Raw genomic sequence first — 24,004 nt, forward strand, 5'->3', positions numbered from 1 at the left:
CATTCATACTGGGACCAAGTCACAGAGGTAAAGGTCAGGTCGAACATGTGTCACAGTTTGGGGATGGACATCAAAAACTGCGGCGTTTTATGGGTATAGGTCCATCCGCTTTCTAGTGATTTCTATTGACAAATACTGGAGAACATAATGCATTCTTCTGTTGGTCAGAGATTTTCTGGAGGCAGTATAATCTTCCAACATGACCGTTCCCGACTTCATACAATGAAATGTGTGAAACACTTGTTTCAAATGAACAGAGACGTTGGTCAACGAGACTGGCCACCCAGAGGTGTTGACCTCAGCCCTATAGAGCACGAATGAGCAGAGATGAAGAAAATTATTAGAAGACCTGCCACAACAACCAAGTCCCCGCTGTTCGATGCAGTTTATGTCGCAGAATAACAGACTCACTTGGAAGCTTGTAGCCTGTCAGGCGATCGTTAAATGCAGCTGTAGGGAGGAATGTTATTAAGACAAATGAAAGTTTTGTTTTCCCTTCAATTACTTTTCTTCAGCATTCACGATACTAAGAAAAAAAGAAAAATTGCCTTGTCTTAATCTTTTATTAATAATACTATAACGTAACTAAATCACTAATTTTTGTGCGAAAATGGCTAGGAAATTCTTTTTAAAGAAGAGGAGCAAGATGCACATATAAATCAGTATCATTCTGTCTTATTCTTTTCATTCATTCAGTTGATTTTCAATTATTTTACAGCTATTGATCAAGAAGACCAAGACCTAAAAGAAAATAGTTTTTGTTTTCACATGATTCATTATATCCACGCCAAAGAAGGCATGGAGGAGACACCATTTAGTTTTTTCACGCAAAAATAACACATAATGTTCATATCTGTTCTCTTTATTTACATGCAGGCAGGACGGCAATACAGACGAAAGCACGAAAGAGATATCCTTTACTTTTAATGCTAAGCGGAAAGCAGAATATTTTAAAAGGAAAAAGTAGAGAACAGCCTCCGTTGTAGGCGCAAAGTCAAAAATTTGATTGGCCTCCTTCCTCAGTTAAATAATTACGAATGCTTCAGATACTACAGCTATCGTTGTCCTCAATTAATAGACGTTACAAACAATTGAATTTTATGGAAGGGACAGCAATCTATCCTAATACCTACAGGCTACAAATTTACTGCTTTCACCATTACATAAATCAAGTACTAATGTATTCTTCTCTAATTGAATGGTGTGATGTAGCGTGAAGACACATCTTTTGTCAAACACATACAATAGTCGGAGAAAAAGAGCCTGTACTACCACTTCAGTCTAAATTTACTTTAAAGTGCGCCATTGCGAAGGCACTGTAAATAGTAGTCTTTTAAAAAACACCAAGCTCTCTGGTAGCCTCTGCAGCGGATAGCAAAGAGACGATTCGTTAAGAGCCAAGAAACATGGTCATTCTCGGAGCCCTTTTTTCTGGCAATATGCACAAACTGGCCACGCCGTAGGATGTGGAAGTTGGTATAGGAATTGTCTGCATGTGCTAGAGGCGTGCAGTGTGGTGTTTGTCAGTCAAAATTTCACATTTTGGCACGCCACTAATGGCAGTCTAATGCAAAAATATTTTTGCTTCAGAGTTTTAGGACGATGTCCATTTATGAACGCATCTGTGCTCCAGAGTCTGCCCTCATAGTAACTGCGGGCGCTGGCTATGGGCCATTGTACCTCTAGCCATACAGATGTCCCCTGCGAGTTGCAGCGACTGCTTGCGGTCTACTGCACACGCTGCCACTCTCGCTTTGGCTAGTATAATACCATTACGCCGCCAAATAATTTTGGTGTACATGCCTAATCTTTTTTAAAATTTTACCCGGCGAGCTCAGAGCCGAGGAAGCTAGGTCAGGGTCGGCGTTCCAGTCGGAATGTCAACAAGGTACTGTAACGTTCCCTGGCAAACTCACGTTATTAAAAAAAAAAAAAGAGTTTATTTGTACCATATACGCCGCTCTGGGCAAGTTGTATATATCGTAATTATTGAACAAAAATATTACTGAATGTGGTGTAAAAGACATTTGTTATTCTCCTTATATTTTTTGTTGTAATATTTGTCTGTATTTAGGATAGGAATTTTTTCTGTATTTATTATGTGATTGTAAAATGTGTCAGTATTTGCGATAGCAGAGATATGTTGCCAGAAGAGAATAATATCGTCAATTTGCAAAGAAATGTTAATAGTCAGCAATACTATTTAAGCACAATGCATTATGTATTCTTTGGTCTTCTCTGTTCAGAAGTCATTGCGGTAGGACACTGTGAAAGAGTTTTTTACGAATGGGTAGACTTCTTTTGTCTCTGTCTGGACTTAGCCACCATTAGACGATGCGTTACGAATTAATGTGAGTTGTATTGTTGTTTGATCTAAATATATTAGAGTTTATCAAAAGTGTGAATTATTTATGTAAATTAGCTTGCCCACGTCATCTATAAAATTTCTTTAAGAATTTTTCAGCATTTTTTAGCGGTGTTGCTGGGCTGTGCCGCGACCAACAATAGCAAACCCGTAAATCGGGAACAGATGCATAAAAATCAATGGTGAATTAAGAAATTGTTCTTCTTTTTCAGTGATCCTGTGGCTGATAAAATTTGAATTAATTATACGTTTGTGCATTCGTAGGCGGATAGCTAATGTTAGTTAACATTGAAATTTAAACAGTTTGGTTCTTTCAAAATATCTTAAATGTGTAATGAAGTAGGTTTGATCAGTGATAAATGTCGGCTTGGCAATAATTAAAACATTTTCTGCTAATAGAGGTAATCTTGTGTTCTATGGCTAGTGCCGGGATAAAATTCAGTAAAAATATTTAACAAAAAATCCACTGCATCAGGAAAGTGTATGCCAAGGCCGAATGATTTAAAGGACTCAATTCTCAACCTAATATTCTTAACCAGTTCATATGAGTTCACGTAAATATTATTTTTTCTTTAAATGTACGTAATATTTAAGTAAGTAAAAATTTTTTTATTACCACACGAAAATAAGAGAGTGGTTCTACAACAAAGTTCGCACGAAAGAAAATTAACTTAAAAACAACAGATAAATTTTATTATTCTTCTTTAACGAAATTTCAAATCAATCCCATTCATTACGACCGATTTCGTTAAATTGGCGCCCAACGTGGGGCTCGAATATGCAGTGGCCACTAAATACCCGTGAGATAACTAGGGAATTAATATAGTCGAACTTTGTTGCAGAACATTTAATAATTTTTCTATGTATTGTATGTATTGCATAACCAATATTGTGTGGTAATACCTGTGTATGATTTTTTGCATGAGAACACTATGTACCCAGAGGCAAGCTGAAGAAGAGAGCTCAATATTTCGAAAAATTAATTACCTACCACAATATCAGGGGGCAGCTGCACCCAAGATAGATCACCAAAAGGTAAAGCTACAGTGCAGTTGTCCTGTGGGTAGTAAAGTAGCCTCAGTGCAGTGTTCTCGGATCATTAGTGGTGTGCTTGTTGTTAGTAAATTGTTTTAAAATAACAGGACATTTAGGTAGTTAGTCATTGTAGTATATAGTAAGTGTGTATTAGTTAATGTCCATTTCTTGTGTGATTATGTCAGTGAAACCTGAGTGTTAGGATATTTAGTTCAGATTTTATTTCTTTTGTTTACTATGGTTAGATTGCGTAGTCAGAAAGATATCAACATGGATAATGAGCAACAGTCAGTAAGTAGTGATACCGAGTTGGAAAGTGGGACACAAAGTAATGTTAGTGACGTAGTTCAGGAAGTACAATGTGAGAATCTGGGGGCAGAAGGACAAGAAATGTTGCCATTGCCACCCAGTGATTCAGTTGATAGCGGAAATACTGTGCCATCCGCAAGCACTGGACACGGACCAGAGAGTGGTGAGGTGTCAGAAGTGCAATCATTAAGAGTTATGTTCGAGCGCATGCTCAATTTCCAAGCTGAATTTGTACGTGTGCAAGCAGAGCGTGATAGAGAACGTGATGCTAAACAAGCAGAACGCGATAGAGAACGTGATGCTAAACAAGCAGAACGCGATAGAGAACGTGATGCTGAACAAGCAGAGCGTGACCAGAGATTGGTAGCTGAATTTGCATGTATGCAAGCAGAACGCGATAGAGAACGTGATGCTGAACAAGCAGAGCGTGACCAGAGATTGGTAGCTGAATTTGCCAAACAAGCAGAGCGCGATAGAGAACGTGATGCTAAACAAGCAGAGCGTGACCGACGCCTGCATGAGAGGGACTTGCAGTTGATGCAAACTTTAGAAGTTATGCAAAGTGAGATTGTTAGTTTGAAACAAAAATATGAAACCATACCCAAAACGGTGCAAGAATTAAGCGAAAGAGTAGATAGTGTTCAAGTGGCTAACGCCAATATAGTAGAGGAAATCAGTGTCCTGACTAATAGGGTCGAACAACTAGAAATTGACACAACTCAAGTAATTGAGAACAAAGTGATCGAACAAGTGCACAAAGTAGAAAATGAAGTCATAAAAGAAATAGATCAGAAAGTGCACGCCATAGTAGAGGAAATCAGTGTCCTGACTAATAGGGTCGAACAACTAGAAATTGACACAACTCAAGTAATTGAGAACAAAGTGATCGAACAAGTGCACAAAGTAGAAAATGAAGTCATAAAAGAAATAGATCAGAAAGTGCACGCCGCAATTGAGGCCAGAGATGTGGGCTCAAGTGCGGATGTGCAAGATCTAAAAAGGATAGTGCACAAAGACATTCCGCTGTGGCAGCGGAGTGTGGACCGTCGCCTTGCCGAGATGGAGCTTAGCTTGCGGCATGACGAGGCACGGGCGTATGTCACGCCAGCCAGGTCCAAGAATGATAGGCATATAAATACTGCAGTAAAAAATTGCGACTGCGAGACAGAACAGGCAACCAATGTAAGCGAAACAAATAAATGTCATTCCAAAGTAGTGATTGAAGAAAGCTTGATTAGGAACCGACAGTTTCAGATCTTTACAACGGAGAAGAAATCTGTTCACCCTGTAGTGTTTATCAAGGGATTTAGAAACATTTTGCCTAGCGTTTGGAGTCATACCCAGAAAATACAGTTCGTTATGTCTTACATACAAGGAGATGCTGCATTATGGGCAACCGAAGCAGCTGACAGTTGTGATACATATGAGCAATTTGAAAAAGCATTCTTGGCCAAATATTGGTCAACATGTATCCAGGAGAGATTACGGAAGGAGGTATATAATCCAGAGCCGTATTCTCCACGACTAGGCAATTTGCGAAAATATTTCGAGAAGCACATTAATAAGACCCGTTACTGGGACGAACAGATTTCATCCCGGGATTTGATCAGGCTTTTGAAATCACACTTGCCGATACATGTAAAGGAAAAACTTATACACGTGCCTGAAAATGATATGGAACATTTCTTGTCTGTTCTGGACTCAATTGACCTGATTCAGGAGGACGTTAAGGCAGCCTCTGAACAGGCTAGAAGTAACGGAAATGGTTATAGAAATGGTAGAAATAACACGCCTCCACCAAGTAATGGAAACGGCGGAGGTAATAATAGGAGACAGGAGTATGCACAAAACGGAAATAGAGGTAGAGACCGGAACGGCAATAGTCCGCCGGTGAATAATGACCGGAAAAGGAGGTTCGATGACCGGTATGAGACAGGCCCACCAAGCAATAATAGATGGAAAAATGCCAGGGGGCCGAGCAACACTAATACTTATAATGATGCAAACCGAACTTGGCCGCAGAACCAGAGGCCCAGTCCGGACCGGCAAAACAGTGATAGATATGACAATAACCGACCGCCACCACAAAATGCGCCAATTGCGCAACCGTGGCGGCCGACGCAACACAACGTGCACATAGTGGAGGTCAGTGACACAGAGCAGCCACGCCCATCCACTAGCAATAATAAAACAAACTAGATGCAGCCGAGATACGCTCTCCATCGTCGGCTGAGGTTTGGAGTGAGAGCAGCCCGACACAGAACAAAACACCGAACAAAATCTGTATCCTTAGGTATAATGACGGGGTACAGATGGGAGATGAATTAATAACTGAACCATCCACGTGCATAAAGGAGCACAAAGACAAAGTACAAGCGATAATAGAGATCAAAATTAACAATATTGATGTGCAAGCGGTCGTAGATACAGGTGCTACTGTCAGTGTTATGAGTATGGACTTATTCAAAGTACTGGGGAAGGAAAGGCGTATGCTGACTTTTCCCGTGAATAATTGTAAAGTCACTGGAGCCATAAGTGCACAGCGACAAATAATTAAACTCCAAGTGCGGGTAGAGATGTATGTAGGGGATGAAGCCATAGCGTGCTCATTCCTGGTAGTAAAGGGTTTAAAGGTAGCCTGCATTTTGGGGGTAGATTTTTTAAGAGAAAGGGACGCAATAATCGACCTTTCTCGGGGAAAATTAAGCTTGATAAATGCTGGTAGGAGAATAGAATTGTCCATGCTCAGATCTGAAGAGGTACCTGTACCTAATTGTAACGCTATTAACATAAGGTGTAGGAATCAGTGGATACTACATTTAGACAATCATTGTCTAGGTCAGAATCTCTATTATCCTGACGTACAAGATGATCAATTAAAAGCAAATGTGGACGCACTTGTGAACAAAGTATCACAGTCCGAAAATTTGAACTCTATGCAACAGCAGGATTTGGTACAGTTATTATCTAATTATGCAGATGTATTTTCAGAACGACCAGGAATTGTTAAGGGATATCAGTACAATATCGAGGTAAAGCCTCACAAAACTTACTGTCGAGCCTCATACTCCATTCCTTGGTCCAAGAAGGAAATAGTAGCTAAAGAAATAAGAAAACTGATCGAGTGGGGAATAATAGAACCGTCTTTGTCCCCTTATAGTAGTCCTTTGGTGGCGGTAGCAAAAGCAGACGGACAGGTACGGTTAGTACTAGATGCGAGAGACATAAATGAAATTATTGTACCTGTTAGGACTCATCCGGAAAATCTTGATGAGCAAATTCAAAAATTTCATGGAGTGCAATATTTGACATCTATTGATATGAGAAGTTCTTTCTGGCAAATCCTGCTCACACCCGAGTCGAGGAAATATACTGCATTTATATTTGGGGGAAGGAGCTACCAATTTAGGGTACTACCTTTCGGCCTAAATGTAAGTGCAGGAGTTTTTATAACAGCCCTCGACGCGGTTTTAGGTCCGGATTTGCTGCAAAGGGTAACAGTGTATGTAGACGATCTAGTGATTGCCACTGCCACCTGGGAGGAGCACGTAGAACTACTGAGTAAAGTCTTAGAAAGGTTTAAGCAAGCGGGAGTAACAGCGAATCTTGATAAATCCAAATTTGGACGTAATCAGATTAAATTTCTAGGTCACATAATAACACCACAAGGCATCAAGCCTGACAGCAAAAAACTTGATGTAATTCGTGGGTTTCCTAGTCCGAGAACTAAGAAACAGCTCAAAGCATTTATAGGTCTAGCATCTTTTTTTAGACGGTTTGTTCCAAACCAATTAATGAATAACGAATCTTTATTGAGCCTGTTGCGTAAAAATGCGCACTGGGTGTGGACAGAAGAATGTCAACGCGCATTTGACGCTATCAAATATGCCTTGGTGAACGCCAACATACTGCGACACCCAGACATGACAAAAGATTTTTGTATAGCGACAGATTCGTGTTCATACGGTCTGGGCGCGTGTTTATTTCAGTGGGACAGGAGCAACGACCCCACAACAATCAATGTAATCGGATTTGCCAGCCGCACACTAAACAGCTGCGAGAGAGCATATTCCGCTACCGAATTAGAGGCTCTTGCAGTGGTTTGGGCGGTAAAGAAATTTAACTATTACATCTATGGTAAAGAAGTCAAAGTATTCAGTGACCACCAGGCTTTGAGCTATTTAATGACTTGCGAATTATGCCATACCCGCTTGCTAAGATGGAGGTTAGCATTACAGGAATATAAAATTAAAATCATGTACCTTAAAGGACAAGATAATGTTGTAGCAGACGCCTTGTCGAGGCTTCCACTAGGGCAATCCTCAATGTCAAATATTTTGGGACAATCGGAGGAATATCGAATACTATTAGTACAAGATAAGGTACATAGGAGGGACTTTTTACATATGTGTAAAAATATGTCCATATTGCAGGAAACTGATCCGATTTGGCGAGATATCATTAGTAAAATTAAAGAAGGAACCAATCTTAAAAGTGTTCAGAATTTCAAAATAGTAGATAATATTCTTTATTATAAAACAGGTGTGTCAAATGACCATGGAGTCGTGTGTACACCACAACAGGCTATCCCAGCTGTAGTGTGGCACACGCATTTAGCATGGGGTCACGCTGGGATAGGCAAGACAATAAGGATTTTGTCCAAATTCTGTTATTTTAAGGGGATAAGCCAGCAGACTCGCACCATTATCAGGACTTGTCCTCTGTGCCAAAAAGCTAAGTTTCAAAATAAGTCCACAAGGTTTGAACTGCATCCTATAGTGCCTCATCGACCACTTCAGTTAGTATCTATAGACATAGCAGGACCCTACCCACGAGCCAGGGGTGGATTGAAGTACATTTTAGCGGTGTATGACCTTTTCTCTAAATATTTAAAAATATACTGCCTTAAATCAGCCACTGCTCGTGGCATAGTTAAATGGTTAGGGAAGGAATATTTTACACAAGTGGGTAAGCCTGAAGCGATAATATCGGATAATGCTTCCTATTTTACAGGCCATACCTGGAAAAACTATTTACATGAGCAAGATATAAAGCATATACTAATTTCCCGTTTTCACCCACAAGCAAGTTTAGTAGAGAGAACATTTGGAGAGTTAAATAAATTTTTCAGGTTATACATTGCATATAAACACACAAGATGGCCAGATCTGATACCTAAGTTTGTAGAAGTTCACAACGCAACCCCGCATGCTTCTACGGGGTATCCACCAAACGAGATTATAATGAATAATAATAGAGTTTTGAATGAGTGGCTGGCACCTTTGCCTAAGGTCCCAGTCATTCCTGAGCCTAAGGAAGAGAAGATAAGAAAAGCAGGGTGCAACCTTACCAGGTGCGCTCAGAAAAGGAAAGAAAAATATATTCGACATGTGACGAATAACCAAAAATTTAGTGTTGGGGACTTGGTACTCTTACGCAATCATCCTAAGTCCTCGGCATCCTTGAAACAGAATAGCAAGTGGCAATTGGTGTACAATGGACCTTTTAGAGTAGTAAGTGTGCCACATGAGTGTAGCTACCTCTTAGCAGATCCCCACTCAGGGAGAGTACGGGGACTGTATCCGCGTAAGGATGTAAAAGCATTCCTACAGTAAAAGACTAATAGTCCTATGTGGACACCATTCTTTTGTAAATAATGAACATTAATGATGTGTGATCTTTAGAGATAATGTACTAGTGTAGAAGTGTTTAGTTATAAGAATATGATTGACTTTCTCATGTGTATGGATATTTGTGTTATGTACTCTTTTAATTTGTGTTATCTAGAACATGCTCTAAATGTTTGCACAGATAATCTGATTAGTGCAATTATTTGTAGTGTTAAGCTGTGACAGAGTTCAATCAAAAAGAACATTTTAGTAATGATTAGTTAGTGTACTACATAATTTTCTATGTGCCCAAATTTGAAATATTTCTTGGCACAATCTTCTCTATTATGTGTATGTATGTATATATGTGTAGCTGTCAGATTGACAGATTCGAACCCAGAATAATATCAATAATATGAGGCCCTGAGAACTTTATTATCTAACCAATGTTATTAGAGAAAATAATGCACCCAGTAGTGACCCGAGGGCACCACGGGAGGCAAACTTGTTGCAAATTTATGTAATGCAAAGTTACGCACAAAGAAGCTTCAATTGAAGCATGTGCAGATTCAAACAGTAAAAAAGAGCTAGCCAGATACAGTCCAAGTCAATTTTTGCCTACAGAGACTACACTGTAGTTACGTAGGACGTTGATAGTAAAGTGTGACATGAGTTCAAAGGAGTTATTGAACAATATGCCTGAATCCGGCTGGAATGCACAAATAAAATCTACTCGAACACGAATATAGATGACTTTTGGGCAAACTAATACCAAATTTTAATATTTTGTTACCATGTACGCAAATATCACACCTTGGTAAAGAGTTACGAATGTGCTATTATAAAAAAAAAATTGCACAGCCGACATTGTAAATAAAAATAAAGGAACTTAAACAAAAGTGCAGTATAGTGCGGCAGAGACAGACAGTGACTGTTAAACCTGCAGCAATACGTCACGGAGTAGTTGAGTATAAGCAATAAAAAACTGTATCATCGCCGTGTGTGCAAGTGGACAAGGAACTAGCACGACACGAACAGTGAACCGATAACGGACGGTGGATCAAGCTAGTGTCAAACTTTAACTCTTTGTGTGTCAAGGGACGCTAGGAAAGCGCATTGACTACGAAGATACATTTTGTCCTAAGGTGAAAACTTGCGTGTGACTAATGGCAAGTCATGACATGGTGAAAAATATTGTGTGCCCATAAAACGTGTTATTGTGACAACGAAATATTGTGCAAACCAGACTAGTGAAGGCCTACTGAGTAATAACTGCCACTAACTGTGTGCGTTCTTTCCCACAGCAGGAAAAATGCCTATAAGGATAGTACACTGTTTCTGAACTTGTTGCATGTTTCCTGGAGCACTGCAAGAAAACGTCGCACGGGCGAGCGGATATCCAACGCGCATCCGGCTACATCAGCTATGCAGCGGCCGCAGCAGCCCGTAGCAGACCAGACAGACAGCCACGCCCCTCCGCGCCGTAGCTGTCAACGCCGGGGGCGGTGACCTACACGGAGTCAGCGCGCCGCGCCGAGCGCCGCTCAACAATCACTCCGCACCGCTCACCAAATACAGCATTATTGATTTTTTTTATGTTCACATAAACTGAATAACATGTCAATGACTTCATTTCGATAAACATTGAACATTTACTACGTAGGACAAGTGACCTTGTAGTGTATCACAAGAATAATAGTATCACACACAAAAAACTTCAGTCGAACTGTATGTGACTGTGATATTGTGTAATTGTGTAACCGTTTGTGACGAACTGCATTTAATTCAAATGACCATGAACCAACTGGGATGGCTGGGCTCCGGCACAGTTTTGCCCAGGTTTCCTGTTTGCCTACGCTCAAATGGGGGAGCCATGAACTTATATAACCCTGGGACAAAATAAAAGAGCCATTCCGTAAAATATACAAGTGTAAAGAACGTTACTGGCACCATTGTGTCAAAGTGTAAAAACTCTTTGCCAAATGCTGCCAGGGGGCAATGTAACGTTCCCTGGCAAACTCACGTTATTAAAAAAAAAAAAAAGAGTTTATTTGTACCATATACGCCGCTCTGGGCAAGTTGTATATATCGTAATTATTGAACAAAAATATTACTGAATGTGGTGTAAAAGACATTTGTTATTCTCCTTATATTTTTTGTTGTAATATTTGTCTGTATTTAGGATAGGAATTTTTTCTGTATTTATTATGTGATTGTAAAATGTGTCAGTATTTGCGATAGCAGAGATATGTTGCCAGAAGAGAATAATATCGTCAATTTGCAAAGAAATGTTAATAGTCAGCAATACTATTTAAGCACAATGCATTATGTATTCTTTGGTCTTCTCTGTTCAGAAGTCATTGCGGTAGGACACTGTGAAAGAGTTTTTTACGAATGGGTAGACTTCTTTTGTCTCTGTCTGGACTTAGCCACCATTAGACGATGCGTTACGAATTAATGTGAGTTGTATTGTTGTTTGATCTAAATATATTAGAGTTTATCAAAAGTGTGAATTATTTATGTAAATTAGCTTGCCCACGTCATCTATAAAATTTCTTTAAGAATTTTTCAGCATTTTTTAGCGGTGTTGCTGGGCTGTGCCGCGACCAACAATAGCAAACCCGTAAATCGGGAACAGATGCATAAAAATCAATGGTGAATTAAGAAATTGTTCTTCTTTTTCAGTGATCCTGTGGCTGATAAAATTTGAATTAATTATACGTTTGTGCATTCGTAGGCGGATAGCTAATGTTAGTTAACATTGAAATTTAAACAGTTTGGTTCTTTCAAAATATCTTAAATGTGTAATGAAGTAGGTTTGATCAGTGATAAATGTCGGCTTGGCAATAATTAAAACATTTTCTGCTAATAGAGGTAATCTTGTGTTCTATGGCTAGTGCCGGGATAAAATTCAGTAAAAATATTTAACAAAAAATCCACTGCATCAGGAAAGTGTATGCCAAGGCCGAATGATTTAAAGGACCCAATTCTCAACCTAATATTCTTAACCAGTTCATATGAGTTCACGTAAATATTATTTTTTCTTTAAATGTACGTAATATTTAAGTAAGTAAAAATTTTTTTATTACCACACGAAAATAAGAGAGTGGTTCTACAACAAAGTTCGCACGAAAGAAAATTAACTTAAAAACAACAGATAAATTTTATTATTCTTCTTTAACGAAATTTCAAATCAATCCCATTCATTACGACCGATTTCGTTAAAGTACCGGTGTGTACAGCAATCTGGACCACCACCTCTGAAGGTCTCGCTGTATGGTGATACAACATGCAATGTGCGGTTTTTATGAGCAATAAAATGGGCGTAAATGATGTTTATGTTGATATCTATTCCAATTTTCTGTACAGGTTCCGATACTCTCGGAATCGAGGTGATGCAAAACTGTTTTGATGTGTGTAGATTTGTTTAACATGAGGGGTCCTTTTCCAGCAACTCTTCTTAATCATCACCGTACACCTACATTTAGTAGTGTGCCATTTTTCAGAAAGCCATAGTGCAAATGCGAAAACAATGTAGTAGAGGAGTTTATAGATCAACAGTTATCGGAGGGTGTGACAGAGTAAAAAAAAAAAAAAAAAAAGTCGCCAGATGCTACTAAGAAGTACAGATTATTTAGTGAGTACTGCTACCTGAATGTGAAAACTGTCACTGTTGCGTATCTCAGCCTCAATATCACAGAAACACTGAACAATGTAGGACAGTGCTAGTACTTTACAACATTGGATCTAAGAAGCAGATATCATCAATTAGAAGTAGTCCTGGAAGATAGAAAGACTGCTTTCACGGTCGCAATGGGCATTATTAGTATAAGAGGATACTGTTAAGGTTTGAAAACGCCTCAGCCACATTCCAAAGGTTATTAGATGGAGTCCTACGTGGTTTAAAGCAAAAAACTTGCGTGGTATGTCTGGAAGATATCACAGTATTCTTGAAGAATGTGCCAGAGCACGTGAAACGCTTGGAAGATGTTTCAGCAAGCTACGATCAGCACATTTTTGACAAGTGCCATTTTGTGCAGATGCGGGCAAACTACTTTGGACATGTGATAAACGGGAAAGGTGTTCAAGCTGATCCTTGACTAACAGAGGCAATCTGAAGCTTTGCAATGCCACAGACCATGAAACAACTGCAGTCATTCCTGGGTTTATGGAGTTATTATCAAAATTTCGAAAAGATTTATGCACAGATTGTAAAATCTTTGAATCAATTCTTAATAAAGATTGTGAAATCACAGTGGTCAGCAGAATGGTAAACACCGTTTGGCACACTGAATACAGCATTAGTTTCTAAAACAGTACTGGTCTTCCATGATTCTGAGAAGGACTTTATCATCTCCTGTGATGCCAACAATGGGGAAGTTACCTATAATCTGAGTCAGAATATCAACAGGCAGGAACATCCTCTAGTGTACGCTTCAAGGCAACTGAACAGAAAAGGAAATGCTAGCAGTTGTGTATGGGATCACATACTTTCTTTGTTATTTACATGGCTGGAAGTTTAGGGTTGTAACAGAGCATGCATCATTAAAATGGCTGTTGGAATTGAAAGATCCTTCAAGCAGGTTAACGATATAGGCACTCAAACTCAGTTGATGATGAGGTGGCCTAAAAACCGGATAGGAAACAAACAAATGCAGATTCATTGAGTAGGGAGATTGCACTGTTGAATGCACTAGGGAATAATGTAACCAATTGGCAGAGAGCACAAACGGCCAATAAAGACAGCCAGGCATTCAGGTCACAACCACAGCTCATGACACATGAAGGCTTACTCTACAGAACAACAAAATGTGGGCCACATATAGTGGTTCTGGTGGCATTCAGGCATCAATATTATGGACATGTGTTGTCAGGTCATAGAGAATGCGGAATGCTGGATAGACAAACAGCAGAAAGGTTCTGGTAGAGAAAAAAAGTGTATGATGTCGAGCATATATTAGTAACTAAAAATACCTTTGCAGAGAGTACCAGAATCGTCTAAACTACTTCAGATAACTGACTTGATATGTCTGGAGCACCTACCGGAAATGAATATGTATGGACAGTAATATATCATTTTTCAAGCTTCCCAACAATGGTGGTGATTCCTGATCACCACGTCAGTACCGTAGCTCAGGCTACAGTTAACAGCTGGATACTTAAATATGGTGTGCCTGATACCTTAGTCATGGATCAGGGTACGAATTTTGTATAAGCTTGATGATGCAGTCATTTCATGTACTTTGTATCCGGACGTTACAATCTCGTCCCATCCACAGACTAACGGCAGAATGGAATGAGTTCATAAGCCCTTCTCTAACACGTTAAGTTATGACGTTAATAGCCAACTCAGCGACTGGAATACGTTTCTGCAAAAGAAAGCTTATTCCATTTAATGATAGGCTGACTGATGCAGAAACCGATTTCATAATTATATAAAGAGACAGTCTCAGTTGATAAGTTATTTTTATTACAAATAACGCATTTCGCCTAGTTAAGGCGTCCTCCCCCCCCCCCCCCCCGTCCCCTCCAATGAACCATGGACCTTGCCTTGCCGTTGGTGGGGAGGCTTGCGTGCCTCAGCGATACAGATAGCCGTACCGTATGTGCAACCACAACGGAGGGGTATCTGTTGAGAGGCCAGACAAACGTGTGGTTCCTGAAGAGGGGCAGCAGCCTTTTCAGTAGTTGCAGGGGCAACAGTCTGGATGATTGACTGATCTGGCCTTGTAACACTAACCAAAATGGCCTTGCTGTGCTGGTACTGCGTACGGCTGAAAGCAAGGGGAAACTAAGCCGTAATTTTTCCCGAGGGCATGCAGCTTTACTGTATGGTTAATGATGATGGCGTCCTCTTGTGTAAAATATTCCGGAGGTAAAATAGTCCCCCATTCGGATCTCCGGGTGGAGACTACTCAAGAGGACATCGTTATCAGGAGAAAGAAAATTGGCGTTCTACGGATCGGAGCGTGGAATGTCAGATCCCTTAATCGGGCAGGTAGGTTAGAAAATTTAAAAAGGGAAATGGATAGGTTAAAGTTAGATATAGTGGGAATTAATGAAGTTCGGTGGCAGGAGGAACAAGACTTTTGGTCAGGCGAATACAGGGCTATAAATACAAAGTCAAGTAGGGGTAATGCAGGAGTAGGTTTAATAATGAATAAAAAATAGGAATGCGGGTAAGCTACTACAAACAGCATAGTGAACGCATTACTGTGGCCAAGATAGACACGAAGCCTACGCCTACTACAGTAGTACAAGTTTATATGCCAGCTAGTTCTGCAGATGACGAAGAAATTGAAGAAATGTATGATGAAATAAAAGAAATTATTCAGATAGTGAAGGGAGACGAAAATTTAATAGCCATGGGTGACTGGAATTCGGTAGTAGGAAAAGGAAGAGAGGGAAACGTAGTAGGTGAATATGGATTGGGGCTAAGAAATGAAAGAGGAAGCCGCCTGGTAGAATTTTGCACAGAGCATAAATTAATCATAGCTAACACTTGGTTCAAGAATCATAAAAGAAGGTTATATACATGGAAGAAGCTTGGAGATACTGACAGATTTCAGATAGATTATATAATGGTAAGACAGAGATTTAGGAACCAGGTTCTGAATTGTAAGACATTTCCAGGGGCAGATGGCTAGAGGATAAATCTAAGGATATAGAGGCTTATCTCACTAGGGGTAAGGTAGATACTGCCTACAGGAAAATTAAAGAGACCTTTAGAGAAAAGAGAACCACTTGTATGAATATCAAGAGCTCAGGTGGAAACCCAGTTCTAAGCAAAGAAGGGAAAGCAGAAAGGTGGAAGGAGTATATAGAGAGTCTATACAAGGGCGATGTACTTGAGGACAATATTATGGAAATGGAAGAGGATGTAGATGAAGATGAAATGGGAGATATGATACTGCGTGAAGAGTTTGACAGAGCACTGAAAGACCTGAGTCGAAACAAGGCCCCGGGAGTAGACAACATTCCATTAGAACTACTGACGGCCTTGGTAGAGCCAGTCCTGACAAAACACTACCATCTGGTGAGCAAGATGTATGAGACAGGCGAAATAGCCTCAGACTTCAAGAAGAATATAATAATTCCAATCCCAAAGAAAGCAGGCGTTGACAGATGTGAAAATTACCGAACTATCAGTTTAATAGGTCACGGCTGCAAAATGCTAACGCGAATTCTTTACAGACGAATGGAAAAACTTGTAGAAGCCGACCTTGGGGAAGATCAGTTTGGATTCCGTAGAAATATTGGAACACTTGAGGCAATGCTAACCCTACGGCTTATCTTAGAAGCTAGATTAAGGAAAGGCAAACCTACGATTCTAGCATTTGTAGACTTAGAGAAAGCTTTTGACAATGTTGACTGGAACGCTCTCTTTCAAATTCTGAAGGTGGCAGGGGTAAAATATAGGGAGCGAAAGGCTACAATTTGTACAGAAACCAAATGGCAGTTATAAGAGTTGAGGGGCATGAAAGGGAAGCAGTGGTTCGGAAGGGAGTGAGACAGGGTTGTAGCCTCTCCCCGATGTTATTCAATCTGTATATTGAGCAAGCAGTGAAGGAAACAAAAGAAAAGTTCGGAGTAGCTATTAAAATCCATGGAGAGGAAATAAAAACTTTGAGGTTCGCCGATGACATTGTAATTCTGTCAGAGACAGTAAAGGTCTTGGAAGAGCAGTTGAATGGAATGGATAGTGTCTTGAAAGGAGGATATAAGATGAACATCAACAAAAGCAAAACGAGGATAATGGAATGTAGTCGAATTAAGTCGGGTGATGCTGAGGGTATTAGATTAGGGTATGAGACACTTAAAGTAGTAAAGGAGTTTTGCTATTTGGGGAGTAAAATGACTGATGATGGTCGAAGTAGAGTGGATATAAAATGTAGGCTGGCAATTGGAAGGAAAGCGTTTCTGATGAAGAGAAATTTGTTAACATCGAGTATAGATTTAAGTGTCAGGAAGACGTTTCTGAAAGTATTAGTATGGAGTGTAGCCATGTATGGAAGTGAAACATGGACGATAAATAGTTTAGACAAGAAGAGAATAGAAGCTTTCTAAATGTGGTGCTACAGAAGAATGCTAAAGATTAAATGGGTAGATCACACAACTAATGAGGAGGTGTTGAATAGGATTGGGGAGAAGAGAAGTTTGTGGCACAACTTGACTAGAAGAAGGGATCGGTTGGTAGGACATGTTCTGAGGCATCAAGGGATCACCAATTTAGTATTGGAGGGCAGCGTGGAGGGTAAAAATCGTAGAGGGAGACCAAGAGATGAATACACCAAGCAGATTCAGAAGGATGTAGGTTGCAGTAAGCACTGGGAAGTGAAGAAGCTTGCACAGGATAGGGTAGCATGGAGAGCTGCATCAAACCAGTCTCAGGACTGAAGACCCCAACAACAACAAGGCGTCCTCAGATTTTTCTAAAAGACAAGGAAAGCAAGGATGTAATTAATTAAAATACAATTAAGGAGCATGGTTCTGAGCTGTGCTAAATTTTAAAAAAATATTTTAAAAAATTGAAAATCGAATTAGCACACACAAAAGGTGCAGTGTTACGTGGCTTTATGCTTAATTACAGACTTACTATTTTATCAGTTGATTTGTTTTCACCACGTAACGCCCGCTGTCTACGTCCTTCTTCGTTACTGAGCGATGTATCACTTTTCGTTCTGACGCCGCAACTGTTCCTTTCCTATATATTTACTACTTTTTATCTATATAAATGATGAAATATTGGCTTGCCGTTTAACAACTTTTTAATAACTGTGGAAGTATTACAGGCATCGGGTCCCACCTAAATGTGTAACCAGCCTATACGTTTTACATGAACCTTTCAAGACTCCATCGATCTGTTTACAAAAAGAAAGCAGAATATCTCTTCCTTTGACGTTGTCCAACAACGACCTAGGAAGCTCGAAGACCTCGCGGCCCTGGCTCTTCCATGGCTCGCGGTAGTTTGCAGCATTCGTTTTATTCCTTGCCCACTTGCTGCTACGTCGAACTTTCGTGGTGATCGTTGGGCAACGTCTCCCACGTTATCTGCAACATAAATAGACTTTCTTCCCACAGTATTTCTGAAAACCTAAAAACAAACTTAAAGAACATAATATTAATAACGGTTCTTACAATTATTCGTATAAGTCTTGGTCGAATTAATGAGGGGGGGGGGGGGGGGGGTCAGGCCTAAGCCTTGTGACACCACAAAGGCTATCTAAGCAATGCATGTCACCGGCTGGTAGTAGTGTTAGTCAGAATGATGGAAACAACCATCTAAAGGATGGACTGTCAAACAAGATACACTGGTACAAAACGTGTGTAAAGACTTACAAGGATAAGGACAGGCGAAAAATTTATGACGGCAAAAATAAAAAAAGGGACGGAGGGAGGAGGGGCGACACAGGCAAATAAAGTTATGGAAATTACCTTGAAATAGTCGTAGCTGCCAGGTAAAGTGCAGTGTAGAGCCACATGCACATCAAATGAACCTGGAAAGCAGGAGAATAAACGGTCGAGGAGATGGACACACTGAAACAAGAGAGCAGAGGAAACCCACGTTTCCCATGCTGGTAGGGGCAGTATGTCAACAGAAGGCACTAGTGTTGGAGTGATTCGACTTGTTGTGCTGCCATTCATGAACAACATTCCACGGGGTGTTTTCCAGATAGATAACGCTTGCCCACATTGCGCTGTTGTAACCCAACACACTCTACCGAGTGTCGACATATTGCAATGGCTTGCTCGATTAACAGGTCTATCTCTGATCGAGTACATATGGGACATCATCAGATGCCAACTCCAGCGTCATTCACAACCAGCAAATGTATTATTTATTTCAAGTTTCTGCTACCACTCACTTTTTTATTTTATGCTTAATCTAACATAATGCAATGCGTTTCGAACATGTTCCGTTCATCTTCAGGCGTTTATACATACATACATAGAGAAATGGTACTTAAAAATAAACAGTTTTAAACTGAATTAATGTAGAACTCTTTGTCCATTGTTTTTTACTGTAGCTGCTGGTGTGGCATTTGGGGGGGAAGGAGGGGGGCAGGGTGTGGCTAGAAATCGAAATCAGTGATGTCTTCTGCTGGTTTTCTTCTTTGTGGTTGACTATGTATATCACAGCCTGTATAGGATGCAGACAGATCTGCATCAGTTTTGTGTTACGAAAATAGTGTGAATGGCTTTTATATGACATTGATCACCTACAATTTCATCATCTTGCTGCTTCACTTGCATGAATGGTGTAATGGCGGAGCTGTTGATTGACATTACACTATTGCACATTATTTTTGCCACTGATTGCCAACGTAATTCACTCCACAAATTGCTTTGATGTTATACACACAACACAAGATGGCGGACTGTAGCATGTGAGTCTTTATCGATTATCGAGCTTTTGTATTGATATTCTTGGTACTGACGGATTTGTAGTCAATTATTTACATTGACATATCTTGAATCTATTGAGTTAGAACTGGCTTAAGACTGTTCAAGAATTTTGAGTTTTTGAATTCGGTTGTTTCATTAAGGATGTTATCTCCATGCTTCGTGTTATGTATGAAAATGTATGGTGCTTGTTTATGTCGCATATCTGCAAGTGGAACTTATTTGACTACCGCAAATCTGTATTTGTGTGTGTGTGTGTGTGTGTGTGTGTGTGTGTGTGTGTGTGAGAGAGAGAGAGAGAGAGAGAGAGAGAGAGGTTCGGGAGAAGCAAGCGTTTATGGATAGCAGACGCTGTTTGAACACTAGATTTTGTTTGAAGAAGTGACTATGTATAATTCAATAAGTGTTGCAAATAGAGTTTTGATGCATAGAGCTGTGTTTTCGTTCAAAACTTTACTCATTCGTGTTACTATATTCTTTATGTGGAAATACTCTTCTTTTATAAGTTTTCGTTGCAGGGAGGCAGAGTTTTAAAAATTCAAATTTAATGAAAAAACACGAAGTAAAAGGCGTAAATGGAACTTCCAACTTCACAAAGATAACATCGAAACAAAAAAAAAAAAATATATTGGACGTCCAATTAGTCATCCTGAGGAGATGTGACGCTAATTCCGTGTAAGATGAGCTCTGCTTTTGACGATGGTCTCAGTTCGGAAATGAAAGGAACCCACAGGTTTCTTCAACGTCCAACTGATGCCAGTCATTAATTATTAGATACCACAGAGCTACTGCACTGCAGAGTTGTTGATTGCAGTATTTCATCCCCTGTACCAAACAGTCCCAGAAATATTAATGGGATTCATTCAGCGGGACAGTCGAAATGTGATAGGTTGCTTGAGAGCTCATCAAGCCAGAAAAAAGATGTTTGCAGCTCAGTGAACAGGGCTTTTCCAATCTTGCTAGACGGATGTCTCAACTGGAAACTTCTCTTGAAGATGTCGAAGGAAGGTGAACACTTGGCCACGGAGAGTGTTCAAATGAACATCCTCGCTCATTTTCACAGTAATCTGAATGTGCGAGCCAGGTCGCGTTATGTGAATACAACCAAGACATCACAGAACCACCTCATGAGTGACCAGCACCATCCACAAAGTGCATGTTCACCAGGTGCCTGGTATCATTTGAAAGGAACCAAAATCGCAGTGCGTCGGTCCACGCTATACGTTACCAGTTACTGCTCAGTTTTTATGTTGTTTGGCCGCTGTGAACAATGGCGAGATTCCTTACTCCAAATGTCAATTACAGGCAGTTAACGTTCCTTCAGAAACTAGTTAAGACGGACCTGACTTCATTCATACAGCAATTCCTGTCAGGTTTGAGACCGATTGTTACTGAAAAGCCGTGACAAACATCTTTACTCACTGTCTTTTGCGATCTTTTTATGGCTACTGTTCTTGTGCCTTCCGACAGCATCACAAGTGGCACATCTTTCCTAGTAGACATGTTGGACAGTCCGTGTTCATACAACTACAAAGAGAGCAATTTGAAAGAACAGTGCAGTCACGGGACACACCACTCGTAACTTCCTCATATCAATCCATCTTACTGCACTGATGCCTTACAACAGACAAGCATGAACACGAGGCGTGTTTTTTAAGTAAGTACCGCTTTGAAAACAAGAAAAGACTTGCTAAGATATCTCAATAATTTTATTTTTACATAAAAGCCTGTACCTTAATCTACTTTTCTACATAATTTCCGTCAATATTGAGGCACTTGTCATAACGTTGTACCAGTTTTTGAATACCTGACTTGTTAACCACTGTTTTGTCTTCGTCATCGTCTTGAAGACGCTGACCGCCCAGGTGTTTCTTCAAGAGCAGGAACAGATGGTAGTCACTGGGCGCAAGATCAGGGCTGTACAGAGGATGATCTAGAGTTTCCCATCGGAAAGATGTGATGAGGTCTATGATCTGTTCGCCACATGCAGACGAGCATTGTCGTGCAGCAAAACGATGCACTTGCTCAACTTCCATGGACTGTTGCTTTGATTCTGTTGTGACGTAGGTCACCCATGTTTCATCGCCAGTAACAATTTGGCTAATGAAATCATCACCGTCGTTGTGGTACCGCCCAAGGAAAGTCAATGCACTGTCTAAACGTTTGGTTTTGTGCACATCCGTCAACATTTTCGATACCCAACGTGCGCACAATTTTCGGTAATTAAAGTGCTCGGTCACAATGCCATGCAAGACACTACGAGAAACATTAGGAAAGTCATCCCGCAAGGAGGAAATAGTAAAGCGTCTGTTTTCTCTCACCTTATTGTCCACTCCCTGCACCAAACTGTCATTAACGACCGAAGGACGCCCACTCCGTTGTTCATCATGCACATTTGTGCGGCAATCTTTAAATGCTCTCACCCACTTTCTTACCATTCCATCATTCATAATGTTTTCTCCGTAAACTGCACAGATCTCAAGATGAATATCGACCGCTTTTAGGCCTTTAGCATTAAGAAAGCTAATAACAGCCCGTGCTTCACAGTCGGCGGGACTCACGATTATCGGAGGCATAAACACTCAGTACACAACGTAAACAAGGAAGAATCAGAATATAATGGCGTCAGAATGAGATTTTCATTCTGCAGCGGAGTGTGCGCGGATATGAAACTTCCTGGCAGATTAAAACTGTGTGCCAGACCGAGACTCGAACTCGCGACCTTTGCCTTTCGCGGGCAAGTGCTCTACCAACTGAGCTACCCAAGCACGACTTACGCCCCGTCCTCACAGCTTTACTTCTGCCACTATCTCGTCTCCTAGCTTCCAAACTTAACAGAAGCTCTCCTGCGAACCTTGGAGATCTAGCACTCCTGAAAGAAAGGATATTGCGGAGACATGGCTTAGCCACAGCCTGGGGGATGTTTCCAGAATGAGATTTTCACTCTGCAGCGGAGTGTGCGCTGATATGAAACTTCCTGCCAAGCTTGGAAGGTAAGAGATGAGATACTGGGAGAAGTAAAGCTGTGAGGCCGGGGCGTGAGTCGTGCTTGGGTAGCTCAGTTGGTAGAGCACTTGCCCGCGAAAGGCAAAGGTCCTGAGTTCGAGTCTCGGTCCGGCACACAGATTTAATCTGCCAGGAAGTTTTATAATGGCGTCAGTGCGTAGATTAAGGTATAGGCTTTCATGTAGAAATAAAATTATTGAGATATCTTAGCACGTCTTTTTTTAATTTCAGAACGGTACTTACTTAAAAAACACGCCTCGTACATAACTTCACACCCTTGACTGACGTCAGCAGTGCAGCGTCACACGGCTGGCTGGTATCAGTTTTACACCGAATCACAGCGATTCAAAGCGACTCCATTAAAGCAGTGACTTAATACTCTATCTGGTAAGCTTGGTGTCAGAGTTTGATCAGGCATCAGTTTTAGAGACGTAGGACATTTTAAGCCATCCCTACACTATGAAATGAAATTACTTTGTTCTGTTTCCTTGATAATCTTCTCACGCCCACAGCTGGCGCACGTGTCCAGCCCTGCGCGCGACCTGGCATACTTACTGTACGCGAACACGGACCTGGACGTGCACGAGCGCCTGCCTTCACTGCTGGAGACCTACCACTCACAGCTGCAGGCGTCGCTGCGCGCGCTGGGGATGCCAGCTTCAGCGGCCGCCTACCCGCTGGACGAACTGCTCAGGGACATGGAGGACCTGAAGCACTTCGCTCTGTACGCCTCGAGCTGCAGTGGTTTCACACTCTCCTCGGGGCGCGTCGGAGACAAGTTCTCGAGAGCTCTGTGGGACTCCATTTTTCAAGCAGACACGTTTTACGGTATCTATGACAACGAGTGTTCCCGGCCATACATGGAATACATCATCCGCCACTTTGAGAGTAAGGGGCTCCTGTGAATGATGCCGACCATACGGTGCGCTAGCACTTTAGAATCGACATACGAGTGGTTTCTTCCAGACTGTCCTGACCCAAAACTCGGCACTATAGTGTCTGAAATCCATGAAGAATGAAATAAATCTTAATGTGGCCTTCAACCGCAAGTGTAATTTGTTCAGATCATAGTGTCGCCGTATGAAGTATTTTTTTTTTCTAAATGATAACAATCTACTCCTCTTGGCATCATTAATTGGACTAAAACATCCCTGTATTATGGATTCACCAATGTTGTGCAATTTTTGGTTTTTTAGCCATTTTAAAATGAAAGCACATTTAGTACACTGTTATGCTTCTTAATGATTAAAGATATGTTATGTCACAGCTGGTCAAC

The 24,004-nt window shown here is 40.7% G+C and overlaps 1 protein-coding gene across 1 annotated transcript; it reads left to right on the forward strand.

Annotated features, from left to right (window-relative positions):
* Positions 1-3,670: 3,670 nt before the first annotated feature.
* Positions 3,671-23,633, forward strand: LOC124775384. Its single transcript, XM_047250219.1, has 2 exons — positions 3,671-4,891; positions 23,241-23,633. Exons 1-2 carry the CDS (start codon positions 3,671-3,673, stop codon positions 23,631-23,633), a joined length of 1,614 nt encoding a protein of 537 aa, XP_047106175.1.
* The last annotated feature ends 371 nt before the right edge of the window (positions 23,634-24,004 follow it).

This window comes from Schistocerca piceifrons, chromosome 2 (genome assembly GCF_021461385.2).
Source record: "Schistocerca piceifrons isolate TAMUIC-IGC-003096 chromosome 2, iqSchPice1.1, whole genome shotgun sequence".
Taxonomy (NCBI): domain Eukaryota; kingdom Metazoa; phylum Arthropoda; class Insecta; order Orthoptera; family Acrididae; genus Schistocerca; species Schistocerca piceifrons.

Bases quoted from the DNA above. Each gene is read 5' to 3' on its own strand.
- LOC124775384 (XM_047250219.1), top strand. From the start codon at position 3,671: ATGGATAATGAGCAACAGTCAGTAAGTAGTGATACCGAGTTGGAAAGT. The intron at 4,892-23,240 runs GTAAGCGAAACA...TCACGCCCACAG, and splicing joins AGACAGAACAGGCAACCAAT to CTGGCGCACGTGTCCAGCCC.